The 13,982-nt window shown below is 45.1% G+C and overlaps 1 protein-coding gene across 2 annotated transcripts in view; it reads right to left on the bottom strand.

Annotated features, from left to right (window-relative positions):
• raver2 (ribonucleoprotein, PTB-binding 2) overlaps window positions 1-12,908 on the bottom strand; it is a 97,254-nt gene extending 84,346 nt beyond the window's left edge. For both annotated transcript variants that reach the window (XM_080888072.1, XM_080888073.1), the window contains exon 1: window positions 12,599-12,908. In XM_080888072.1, the coding sequence (XP_080744198.1) occupies window positions 12,599-12,871 (273 nt within the window). In that variant the 5' untranslated portion in view covers window positions 12,872-12,908. The remainder of the gene's footprint in view (window positions 1-12,598) is intronic.
• Window positions 12,909-13,982: the final 1,074 nt, after the last annotated feature.

The following is a 13,982-nucleotide window of genomic DNA, read 5'->3' as shown; positions in this document are numbered from 1 at the left end:
GAATCCCCTGTTCCAGAGGGTTTGTGAAACAGGAAGGAAAAACAAGAAACTGTCTCATTTCCCAGCATTAACGGCACATAATTATTCTAAAATATCCTTTCATCGCTTTGATGCCTAACATATGCTTTGGGCTTTTTCAGCACCACAGTTTGTGGAAACAGTCAAAGCGGCCCGTCTTCAAACAGATTACTCCAATTTAGCTTCGGTGACTTTAAACAAGACACCGAATCCTCAGCAGCACTTCTGTGGCTGACACTAACCGCTTCAATGTCCCAGGAGGCAGGCTCAGAGAAATCATTTCACATTGTGGATTAATCACAAGTGTCACAAGCACTATATTACTGTGATGTCCGTAATGTGAAATGGCATGCTTCATCACTGTTTTTATCAGCTACTGTCCTTTAAATCTCACCTTCAATCAATCCCAATGTAAAGAGCTAGCAGACGGCAAATTGCTTCCCTGGGTTTGTCTGGGCGAACCCTTCTACTGCTTTCATCTGTCGGTTTAGGTGTTTCCAGTTGTCCTGTTACAATCTGAAAGTCGCTGTACAGAAGGTTCTATACAGGGGAAAGTATGAAAGATAATGGAAAACACAAAGGTCAGAGTACCAGAGTAGAACGATTTTTACTCGTCAGACGAGGAATGACAAGAGAAAAATGTGTTTACTGTGACACCTGTCATCATAAATGAGAAGGCTTAAAAACACAAACAGGACCACTCGGGTAAAGTAGCAGTGGGACATCGCTTCAACTTGGCGTGTCTGTGTGACAGAGAGATTGAGGGATTAGGGGGACAAACGCGCTCTGCCTGGCCAGCTTACCGGCAGTGACTGTGTGATTTATGCCACAGAGAGGAGAGGGGTTGAAGCCCAGGAAGCAAACAGAGAGGTGCTCCCACACTCGTGTGTTATCATTACAATGACAGCGTGATTACCAGTCACATTACTGGAGCTGTAATCGGAAACGCTAAAACTTTGGCGCTGAGGTGTGAGCGTAAACTTTGCCCGTGTCTACTGTAACGGCTGCATCCGGCTACAACACAGGCTCTTTGGGGGAAATTAAAAATGGGGCATGTCTAACACATCTCAAATACTTTGTTTTCCATATCTGGTCGGAGATGTGTGTGTGTGGGTGTGTGTGCGAGACAGGTGGCTCAAACCATGCACAGCACGGTTCACTGGCCCATCAAATGGCTGCCAGGAGAGCTTCTTAGAAAACATGCAAACTCACATATTGTTAGCAGACAGGCATAAATACACACGAGTGCACACTTCTCTTTTTCTTTGAGCCTCTCAAACACACTCTTTGAGTTTCCACACCTTGTTCTGGATGCTAGTTCTACACAGTCACACTGCACTGGCACTGCTCAAATTCCTTTGGTTTAACAAGTTTCCTCCTTCAATTCACGTTCACCCTTTTTTCCCTTTCCCCTCTACATCCAGCCTTTCCACCCCATCTACTTAAAATCCTTTCTTTTTTGGTGCTGGACAAAACTTTAGCCCCAGTCAAAATTCCATGCCAAATTAATGTTACCCTTTAGGGAAAAACAACCAAAAAAAAGAGAATCTCAAATTTTATTTCTCAATATAACCTCTTCCCCCACCCCCCTCCACATTTGTAAGACAAAAAAAAGATACAGTGGGGCAAAAAAGTATTTAGTCAGCCACCGATTGTGCAAGTTCCCCCACCTAAAATGATGACAGAGGTCAGTAATTTGCACCAGAGGTACACTTCAACTGTGAGAGACAGAATGTGAAAAAAAAAATCCATGAATCCACATGGTAGGATTTGTAAAGAATTTATTCGTAAATCAGGGTGGAAAATAAGTATTTGGTCAATAACAAAAATACAACTCAATACTTTGTAACATAACCTTTGTTGGCAATAACAGAGGTCAAACGTTTACTATAGGTCTTTACCAGGTTTGCACACACAGTAGCTGGTATTTTGGCCCATTCCTCCATGCAGATCTTCTCGAGAGCAGTGATGTTTTGGGGCTGTCGCCGAGCAACACGGACTTTCAACTCCCGCCACAGATTTCCTATGGGGTTGAGGTCTGGAGACTGGCTAGGCCACTCCAGGACTTTCAAATGCTTCTTACGGAGCCACTCCTTTGTTGCCCGGGCGGTGTGTTTTGGATCATTGTCATGTTGGAAGACCCAGCCTCGTTTCATCTTCAAAGTTCTCACTGATGGAAGGAGGTTTTGGCTCAAAATCTCACGATACATGGCCCCATTCATTCTGTCCTTAACACGGATCAGTCGTCCTGTCCCCTTGGCAGAAAAACAGCCCCATAGCATGATGTTTCCACCCCCATGCTTCACAGTAGGTATGGTGTTCTTGGGATGCAACTCAGTATTCTTCTTCGTCCAAACACGACGAGTTGAGTTTATACCAAAAAGTTCTACTTTGGTTTCATCTGACCACATGACATTCTCCCAATCCTCTGCTGTATCATCCATGTGCTCTCTGGCAAACTTCAGACGGGCCTGGACATGCACTGGCTTCAGCAGCGGAACACGTCTGGCACTGCGGGATTTGATTCCCTGCCGTTGTAGTGTGTTACTGATGGTGACCTTTGTTACTTTGGTCCCAGCTCTCTGCAGGTCATTCACCAGGTCCCCCCGTGTGGTTCTGGGATCTTTGCTCACCGTTCTCATGATCATTTTGACCCCACGGGATGAGATCTTGCGTGGAGCCCCAGATCGAGGGAGATTATCAGTGGTCTTGTATGTCTTCCATTTTCTGATGATTGCTCCCACAGTTGATTTTTTCACACCAAGCTGCTTGCCTATTGTAGATTCACTCTTCCCAGTCTGGTGCAGGTCTACAATACTTTTCCTGGTGTCCTTCGAAAGCTCTTTGGTCTTGGCCATGGCGGAGTTTGGAGTCTGACTGTTTGAGGCTGTGGACAGGTGTCTTTTATACAGATGATGAGTTCAAACAGGTGCCATTCATACAGGTAACGAGTGGGGGACAGAAAAGCTTCTTACAGAAGACGTTACAGGTCTGTGAGAGCCAGAGATTTTCCTTGTTTGAGGTGACCAAATACTTATTTTCCACCCTGATTTACCAATAAATTCTTTACAAATCCTACCATGTGAATTCATGGATTTTTTTTTCACATTCTGTCTCTCACAGTTGAAGTGTACCTCTGGTGCAAATTACTGACCTCTGTCATCATTTTAAGTGGGGGAACTTGCACAATCGGTGGCTGACTAAATACTTTTTTGCCCCACTGTAAGTGTTCACTCTATGTCTTCATTATTCCCTTTTGCTTTTTTTGCCTTCTTTGGATGCTTTCTTACTTCCAGTTGAGTAGAGACAGCTGATGCAGGGAAGCAGCACAGCAGGCTCAGGGATTCAAGCCCATCATCAACCTCAGCTGCCGCAGGCACGTGATCAAAGAGGTGCACAGTGCACTGGCTGCCAAACTCTTAATGTGGAAGTGCAGCACACAAATGGAAGTTGTTGAGAATTTTTTTTATTTGCACTCCTCAATAGATGAGTGTATGTAAATAGCTGCGTTCTCCATCCATTCTCTTATCTGCTCATCCAGCTCAGTTCAGTGGCACAGCCAGTTCCAGCTGACTTGGGTTTGGGTGAGATCTCTAACCTTTATTTTACTGGCAAGTCCCATTGAGATCAAAGGTTCCTTTACAAGAAAAGACAAACGTCCCAAAAGTGCTACAAATAAAACATGAGATCGACAAAATAATACACAATATAAAAACACCCATGACTAAATTCTTAAAAATTCAGTGGCTTCTCAAAAGAAACACCTACAAGTCTCCTTCACTGCACATCTGCTTTTAATTTTGCTAATAGAGGCATGGTTTAATAACTCCATGTCCCAGGAGTGTTGTAAGAAAATGCCGATTTCCCAGATCTGTCCGAACTCATCAAAAAAACAACCATTTCGAGAGGCATAACTTGTATAGCTGGGACAGAGAAGGGTACAGAGGTAAACTGGACATTTACCTAGAATTGATTTAAAGAAGAAAAAATATCCATGACCCATGAAACAAGATTTATCTGCGGCCAAGTGTGCCAGAAAATCCACCGGGTCAGAGTGAAATGTCAGGACAAGGAGAGACGAGAGCAGCGCACAGGAATGCCAGGACACAACCCACAGACCTCTGTCCCTCCCGGTAGCACCTGTAGCCTCGGATCCAGGTAACGTCACCAGGCAGCAGATCACCCTCCCCTTTACCCGTCGCTAACAGCAAATGAGAATGGCACGGCACGGCACGGCACGGCTTTAGGACAAGGCTGGGAGTGAAGTTGAGCCACAGAAACCCCCCAGTGAACCCAGGCTCACTGATGATGCTTCCCAGCACATCATGAATAGTTAGTAAGAAACTTTTTTGTATTAGTACTGACTAAGCATGAAGCCTATGAAGCATTTTTTTAACATTAATATCATATTAAACTTAGTCAAAGTTGAAACGTTTGTGCACAACAGCTCAGGCCTCAGCTCTAAATGCTTGGTTTGATCTACTTTTGGATGCATGCAAGTTCAAAGAGAGGGGATATCTTAAAGCCCCACCCACTTGCTGTTCAAAGCATCTGTTTGTGAGAGGCAGCCAATCGGGGGGGACAGAAGCCTTCAAGGGAGAGGAGTTAAAGTGGCTGATTTCAGTGGGTGAGCTAAAGAGTCACACACGATAAGCATTCATCACCACTGCACGGGATCGCCTGAAAAAAACAGATTCTTTTAACACCTCGAATCACCTATTAAGCCTTAATGTGCTGCAATGAAAAGATACTGTGCTTTCATTTCATGTGCAACTTGGGGGTTTCCATGTCGCTTTCATGTTACTTTTATGTCTTCTTTACACAATCAAACAGAATGAATCTGAATCAAAATGTTTGATTTCAAGTAAAACTAATTTGTCGGGAAAACTTTAGCTAATGTCCTTGTTTACGCGTTGAAGTCCTCGGTTAATGAACAAGAGAGGAATCCTGTGCTTATCACAACAGTAAGAATCTTATGTTTAAGCAGGTGGCTTGCCCCGAGACAGGACAGATTCTGCTGTCAGCCAGGGTGACCCCGCCTCCCTCCCCCTTTTCACACCCACCCGTCTCTGCTTGTCTCCGGCCCTGAAGCGACAGGGCTCAAATTTGAGGTTATTTTTCCCCTCACCGAGCCCGCAGCCACTCCCACTCAACACAGCAACAGACTCCTGCCATCACAGGGTGAAACCGTCATTTAAAAACAGCCATTATTTTTGTTTGAGTTGGTTCGTGTGGCGTTTCCCCACTTGAGATATTATAAATTAAAATGTGCTGAAGCACCTGCACAATGGCGGCGAAGTATAAGTCTACACTTCTAAGACGTCCACAATCAGGCTTTGAGTTAATGTCAGAAAACTGCACGGTACTTAAAACGCATCGTCACGGCAACATAAGCAAAGCAACTGCAGAGAAATGTGAACGCTTGCCGAGAAGCTCTTAGACATAAAAAGCTAAATGGCCTCTTGTACTGGGCTCCAGCAGAAGCACCCTGCACACCAACAGGCAGGATGTACAGCAGTGTCTACCACTGCACACTCTTGTTTTAACCATTGCCAATCTTAAATAATCATAACCAGGACCAACAACCTGGGTTTTGTTGCGTTTCCAGCTTGGAAAATTCCATTAGTGAAACAGTCTGAAACACAGTTTAAAAATTAACGTTGCAATAGATTTACTTTTGAATTGCCGTAAGGTGATATTCACCTGTAGCTGATGCACCCAGTCACTGCTAAAGAATCTGTGAGAGTATGCACGCAGTACTTTTGACTCCAGCGTGACTTTGCATCAGTTTAACAGACACAAAAACAACAACCAGGGGCGATTACATCTCCAGGCTGAATAGAAGACTAAATTTGAAATGTGCAAATTCCTTCAAAACTGTATAATTACATCCTTTATATAACAGAATCAGTCTGTCAGGTGGACTTCATTAATCAGTGGGTTTTCTTTTCATGAAGGCATGATGATCTTTTGGTTTTTTTGCTGTTTGTTACAGTATAATTGTAGACGTGGTGACAGATCTCATTGTTCCCTGTGGCAAGATCAAGCCTCCGGAAAGTGATTTATGGGAATAAAGCAGGGATTGATGACTTCAAGCTGTTAATGCACAGAACAAAATGAGACCCATCAGCTCAAGTATGCTTCACTTCCTGCACTCTAGTTGTCACTTGCTGGATTTAATGTGTGGTTTCTCTTGTTTTGGGTGACAGATGTGGAACCCGGCGAGCTTTACAGTCGTCGTCACGAGGCCCGTGACCTTTGTGGCGAGGTCAAACGTGCTGCTCAGACACAGCTCACGTTGATCTCTCGAGTCTCTCGGCAAATCACGCTCCAAAGGCTCGATCACGTTGCAGAGGTTTGTATTAATGCACAGCATCCAGAAGTTTAGTTAAGAGCCTCCGGGACAATGTCAACTGTCACACTTACAAACACACACAACTGTGGCAGCAGTTGTGAACAGCAGGGCTCCTGTGAAGTCCAAACACATGTTAACCAGTGCTGAGAGTTAAGATCGTTTTAGAAGTCTGGGAAATTATAGTCGTTAGCCCTGCGACAGACTGGCGACCTGTCCAGGGTGTACCCCGCCTTTCGCCCTATGACAGCTGGGATAGGCTCCAGCGCCCCCCGCGACCCTGAAAAGGATAAGCGGAAGCGAATGGATGGATGGATCCATTATTCCCGCACTCATCCAGTCAATGCATTTCCGTCCAAGTTACTTTGAAACCTTTTATCCAGTCAGCACGAGCCCCGCTTTCGTTGTTTACTCTCAAACAGTTCAGAAAGAAATACCGGAAAAAAGAATCCCCTTTTTAACTTTCAGCTGAAATATGCTATGACATAAAAATAACCCTGCCGTTATCAGTTTACAAAATGCTTTAATGAACAGCTTTATACGGTTTGTTTTTTAAAATCAGCCCTCTCAAACCATCAGTTACAACACAAGCCTTTTTCCTCTCCACCATCTTTTGGACCCGAGCTCGCTCAGCGTCAGATCTCCAGCCAACTCCATTATCTCACCTACATAATGTCACCTTCATACCCGACTCGCAGCCAAACTGTGCTGTGAAACATGCAAAAAACAAAGCTGTAGCATCGTGACAGTGAACAGTGAACAACGAAAAGTCTAACAGGTGTGTCTTCAGATAACTGTGACACGAACATGTGCAAAACTTCAAGGTGACTAATGCCAGCGTAAACAGCTAATCACAACAGCGCGTTTGCACACTGGCTCGATAAAGGCCGCCCACTGTCAGGAGTGGCAGATTTCATGAACATCTGCTCATGACACAGACACACACACACCACAGCATGCAAGGTAAGGCGAGAAGGTGGGTGGAAAGAGCAGCTCAGATGCATGCTGCTTTGTCATATTTACATGCATTTGTGTTTACCTGTACATATGCAAAACACACACATTTTCATGGTGTTCAAACAAACATATCACCCCCCCCCCCCCCCCCCACACACACACACACACACACACACACACACACACACACACACACACACACACACCTACCTTGTAAAAAAGTTTTGTGTTTGTTTTTAAGCTGATTAATTCAAGAACTTGGCAGAAGACCCTGGAAGTTAACCTCCTCTGTGCAAATAAAACCACACTGCCCCCGTTTATTTTACACTGTTGTGCCTCTGAAAATGATTTTAGACTCGCTGCTTGGAATTATTAAAAGTTGTGTCAACTTCCGGCTGTACTTCCCGCTACTTCCAACTAATTGCAGGTTGCGACTACACAGTATCTGATACAAGATAGTAGCCCTGTCAGATTACGCGTTCATAGTCAAATCTTTGCCGTTGCTTCCCCGTCTTTTACGGCCTACATGATGTCAGTGGGAAGGCGAACGGGGTAGATTTCTGCACACGAGATTGTAAATGAACAATGGCGCATGTGTGATGTTGGCTGTCATGTGCTTTGAAAGGCCTACGAATAGGAAGAGGAAAGCAACTCTGGGACTATATTAGGACTGCACAACGCAGACGCTATGAATTTTAAATACTTTAGCCTAATTTGAGTTGGGCTATCATGCATACTATAATCTGAAACTGGCATTATTCATCTGCATGACTGGCATCTTATTCACATAACCCTCGCAGTCCAATATTAGCAAATCCCTTTTACGGAACCTTTTAGCTCCCTTTACTCCCATTTCCTGGAAGCAACAATGTACTAAACACTGAGGTTTTTCAGGTTAAAATGCCACAGCTAGCAGACGGTTATATCTGCTGTGATGAATGTTTTAAGTGGTAAAAGGAAACTTGGGTGTTGTGTGGTAAATGTGTTGACTTTGAGCTCACTTTCAGCTGCGTTCCTACAAAGATCATATATAAGGAAAAGGCTGCATCACCATGTAACGTCACCGTGCACGTCACAGCTAACTGTGCACGTGGCACCAACAATTAGTTTATCAACTTAATAGTGCTTAACGGAGAAATCAGGGTGTGTGGATCAAGTGGCTCATAAAAAATAATGTGTTTTAATTCCGGACGAAACGAATGACTTTCAGAGTGTTGGTCAGCATCTGGAAGAGAGAGCACATCTTTGGTTTTTTAATCCTGCCCAGACCCAAGTGGCGATGTTTTTCAGAGACTGCGTGTCTGGATGGGTTCCAAAAGGTGGAAATCTGTCCTGGAAGAGGCATGTTTATAGCCGCAGGTGTCAAGGCACATCATCAATTCAACGTTCTCTTTGGAGTGCATGTGAGCCACCTCTTCAGGACAGGAATGGCGCGGGAATGAGGTGGAACAAAAGCTGGCAGGAACTAAAACTGTCAAACATGACATGTTTGAACAATAGAATATGTCTATATGTGGAGAGCAAACCATTACAAGACTACTTGTGTAGGTAGAGTAGTGTGGAAATCTCTCGAGCTAAAAGCCTGGAGAGCTATTTAAAACTTCTGTTTGAGTTTTGTGAACCTGCTCTGCCATCATTAGTTGACCAAAATGTAGGTTTCGGTCAATAAAAAGCAAGAGTATGTAAACATGCTCTCTGGGTTTCAAACAGCATATCGCAAACACAGGCTTAAGAATCAGTGAATTTGATGTTTTTCAGATTTTTTCTCCCCCTCTCACTACTACTAAGATTTTTAAGCCACTACTGTTAATGATTCACACATATAAAAACAACCTGAAAGAGACCTTTGCTTTTTAGCTTTAAAAGAATATAAAATAAGAACAAGAAAGTACATAAACTTTATGGCTTTGCCGATTTTACCTTCCAGCTGTGTATTCAGCGCAGCTAGCACACAGCCACTACTACTATTGGTGCTAGTAGTCCCCTCCACCACCACTGAATATCAAAAGCTCTATTTTTCTGTATTTGTAATCAGATTTATTCATGGACAGCACTGAACAGACACAGCACCCCTAATCAGCCCACGCAGCCTTTCCACTGTGGTGTAGAATCCACCAGGCTCACAAAGTTACATAATAACTGAGTGTCTTCAACCACAACTTAACATCAAGTCAGATGATTGCCGAGTTTCTGTTTGTTGTGAATGTTATGCCGTTTGTGATGCTTGTGAGAGCAGTGGTCTCCTGTTTTTCCCAGAGCGGGCTCTGTGTCTGCTCCAGGCTGTTAACATGGACACGGCAACGAGGTGGCATCAAGTACAAGTGAGGTAAACAGAGTGGCACTGGTCGAAATCTGTAGACAGCTGCAGGTAAATGTTAATATCATATACACATCAAAGACAACCTGAAGGGTAATCAGGATTCCGGATGCCACCCCAAAACTGCAGCGCATCTAACATCGTCCAAAAAACAATGACCTCAAGATGAGATCTCAACCGAGCCCGGGCTTTTAATATATTAGGATACAATGTATACACTGGACGCTTAACCTGCTTAAATTAAAAAGTGTAGTTAGACTTGCACTCAAGGAAGGAGATGACTGAAACCTACAATCCTACAATAACTGCCTTTTTTCCCCTTTCCTTCTTTTTTTCTTTTTCTTAAAACACAGCACTTGCTGTGCTCTGAAACCAACAAACTTGTTAGATTATTTATACAGCAGTCGAGGCGCAACATTATTATCTGTCTCTCGGTCCGCTAAGTTAATATAAGACCAATTTTCATGCCCTTTTAGCTCTGGTATGTACCAACACCTCAGGGAAATATCTGGCTCTTTAGCTGCTCGCAGAGTGTCCGTCAGCTCGATCCTTGCTCAGTCTCTTTAGCGCTGAGCAGGTATTCTACAGTTGGTTTTTGGGGGGGTTGAACAGCTGCATAACAAGAGTGACTTTAAAAGGATTTAAAAAATGCAAAGCAGAAAAACACTGAATTGAAAACTGAACACAGCACCATAAAGCTGATGGGAGCTGGGGCTCTCTGTGACAATTCTCCCCAAGTTCATTACCGCAAACACACTGTACCCTTCCTCTGTTCCTCCCCTTTTCCCTTCCCCCACTTCTCCCCTAAAATGAGGACTGTCAACGGGGCCATATATCTGACACAGTCTACTGTGGACACACACATACATGCACATGCGGCCTGCGATAGAGTGTTCAGTAATGGGGCAGTGGGAATGAGGGGAATGGGGAGATGGAGACGGCTGGGTGCTGCTGGGCCTATCAGTCGGGTTATATAAGACTGTAATGAGGACTTTCCTTTGCCATAAATCTATAACCTCACTGAAGATAAAATACAGTAAACACCAGCACTTAGAGCATCACCGCATCTCTGCACAGGACCGAACAAGAACAGCTGCAGGATTTTATGTCTTGCGCACTAACAAGATGTCTCCGTTTCAGTGCTCGTGGGAGTCAGATTGTTTATTGACTGATTAGTCTTGATTAAGATGTTAATGAACTGCTTAATAAATTAAATCAGAAAATTAGGGGGAAGGGGGCTCCAGGTGGTGTCTTGAAATCGCATTTTAGCCCAACCAACTGTTGAACAGTGGAGTCCAAACAAATGAGAAAGATGCAGAAAGTTCACGTTTAAGGAGCTGACACAAGATTTATGTTGGATCGTTCTGACAATCACACCCAGAGGCTGCTCCACACAACGCCATACTCGCCATAATGGGGACAGTATTTATGAGTGCTGCGATGTCATTTGAAACACTTTTGTTTTTTCCCCTCTCCTATGCTGCTCATTTCTGAAGATCTAAAGGCCGAGCTCGCGTCAGTCCAACTACATCACCTTCACTTCCACCAGTGGAAACTCACACCGTGTCATGTCTCAGTAAGAGACACTCCTGCAGTGCTCCTTTAAATGGACAGATTTATGTGGCACATTCAGCAGCGCAGGACTTCACGCCACTGAGCTTGGTCTCCCCCCCCCCAGCACATCACGCTCCATCTGACACGCCGACAATGTGGGGGGAAAAACCACACACACACATACACAGAGAGAGAGAGAGAGAGAGAAAGAGAGAGAGAGAGAGAGAGAGAGAGAGAGAGAACTTCCAATTTTGCTGCTTCACCTGATCCAAATGACCCTCCACCACCACTCCACTTCTCATTTCTCACACACACCATGCATTCTCACCCTTCCTCCCCCCTCTTCTTCCACGCTCACCGCGCAAACACCCGGCCGAGGTACTGGCACTCTTTGGCTGAGAGCCTCTCAAAGAATGTGCGGCGGTACAAGCCTGAAGGAATACACACCATCAGCGCCCTCAACACGCTGCCTCATAAAGGGGCTGACACAAGTGATGGATCACACTTAGCAGGAGAAATGAAAAAAAGAAAAGAAAACACTCTGTGGTCCTCGGTGAACATGCAAAATTGAAATGATGTGCTTTCTGTCTTTAGGAAATTGGGGGAAACTGTTTAGAACGGGCAAAGGTCAGAGATCAGGGATCCACACCTGTCGTGGCCACAGTAGAGTACAGTATTTGTACAATATTGCAACAGTACAACTTGCTGTCGATTGCCAGTCTGCAGATCTGATGTTAAACTTTACGCAGCACAAAACAAAAACACGCAGAGCGCATAAAGCTAAAAGCAGAAAAGGCCGCATGCATTTCATGATTTAATCAGAGTGTCTGCAGACGACAGACTGCATTTTGCAGCGTCTCCTCCTGCTGAAAAACACCCCACTTTGCATCCTTCTGGCTACTTTCCCAGGAGCTCACCTGTTACACGAGTCTGACTGCACACAAGTCAAATTCAGGCACACCGTTTCACTTATAGCAGCAGCCAAATGATGCACTTCCAGCTACAGTGAGGTGAGACCCATGGGAAACGCAAGTCACACAGCAAAAAGAGGAACTTCGAAGTGACTCTGCCCGTGGATCCCCCCAATCAGAATCTGACATCATGTTGGAAAAAACATGCAGGAAAGATAAGTAAGCTACATACAATGATAAGTTTACCATGAGCTAGTCGGATACACTCGGAAAGTTCCCTGTAAAGTTTATATCTGATCAGGAGGTGATGTGGTCAAAGTCATGACCTGAGACCGCGATCACACTCGCGGGTGTCAGAACTAAGCAGTGAAATGAAGGTTAAAAGGCTTAAAGCAGGAGTCCGTGCGAGCGTGCGTAAAATGTTGGGGGGGGGGTGAGAGAAAAAGAGCTCCACCCTGTTATTTCTCCACCGTAAACTGACATGTATACCTGGTTGGTGGTGTCAGGCGGCAGGTTCTTAATGAGGATTTTCCTCCTGTTGCTCAGCTCCTTGCGAGTTTTGGCCAGCCTCCTCTCGATTTCCTCGGGCTCCAGGTCCGGCAGGTCACGGAGGCTAATCCCGGAGTCCGGGGGTTGCGCTGCCGTCGCCTCCTCGTCCTCGTGCTGCCGGCTCTCGGGGCTGTCCATCTCCGGGGAAAGTGCGCTATCCCGGGCTAGAGAAGAGTGAACGCTCGGCGGCTGGATGGATGAGGCTGCCGCCATCTTGGGAAAAGTGTGAGGAAAGCGAGAGAGAGAGAGAGAGAGAGAGAGAGAGCAGGTGGGAGGTGTGTGTGTGTGTGTGTGTGTGTCGGTGGAAGAGAGAAAGATTAAAAGAGAGAGAGAGAGAGAGAGAGAGAGAGAGAGAGAAGGAAAAGGACCGACAGCCAACAACACACAACAATACTGCCAAATTGCTCTGAACTATTTCTTTTAAATCTTCGCTTCTGTATTTGGCGTCAGTTTGTATTCTCCTGTTTCTACTCTGACCGATGATGAGCCGTGATAAAGAGCGGCAACACAGCAGAGCTACAAGGTTTAGATTAACGTTACATTAAACATAGCATTTGTTTAAAACGGGGCGTTTAAGAGTCGCTGTCATCTGATGAATGAAACTTGTATATGGGCACTTTGACGCACACATGGTTCCCAGCGTGTCGGGCTGCACTCCGGACTCCTGGCGACCCCAACTGTCTGTTAACTGCATAGGAGCCAATCATCATTGGTCAGTGCGGATTAGTGCGCTTTTGAATTGGCTTGCCAATGTCGTGTCGTGTGGCACCAACCTGATCCTCCAAACTGCATATGTTTCCGGATTTTTAGGAGGGAACTAAATTATTATTATTTTTATTATCGATCACATATCGAACCTGGAGAACGCTCTGTCGTCTTCACCCTGCACCAAAGTGCTGTATGTGCGCACATTTCTTATTTCGGTGCGGCGGCCCAATTACAGCATTTCTTCTTTTGGTGAAGAAGAGAATTGGAGAAGATCCGCCAGAGCTTTCCTGTTCCCCATGTGCATAATGTTACCATGAATGGCTGTGTGCCTTCCCTACTTTCTACCCAAGTGATCCAGTGAATGCCAGCCCAGCCTGCGCGCCTGCCTGCCCACCGTGGGTGGAAAGCTGCTCCTGGCAAACACAAGGGGAGCAGAGCTCCCTGCCGAGTCCTCACAATGCCCGTGTAGCTTCCGCAGGCAGAATGAGTCGCTGAAAGACACACACTGTATGCTCACACTCATAAATATGCACTTACATTCACGTAGGCACACAAACATGTCAACAAGCGCACAATCAACCCACTTAGAAAATGTTTAGAGCGCGCTTATTGCCGG

This window comes from Rhamphochromis sp. 'chilingali' (genome assembly GCF_963969265.1).
Source record: "Rhamphochromis sp. 'chilingali' genome assembly, chromosome: 7".
NCBI lineage: Eukaryota > Metazoa > Chordata > Actinopteri > Cichliformes > Cichlidae > Rhamphochromis > Rhamphochromis sp. 'chilingali'.
Note: the sequence above shows the minus strand (reverse complement) of the source record. Positions and strands in the feature narration are given on the sequence as shown.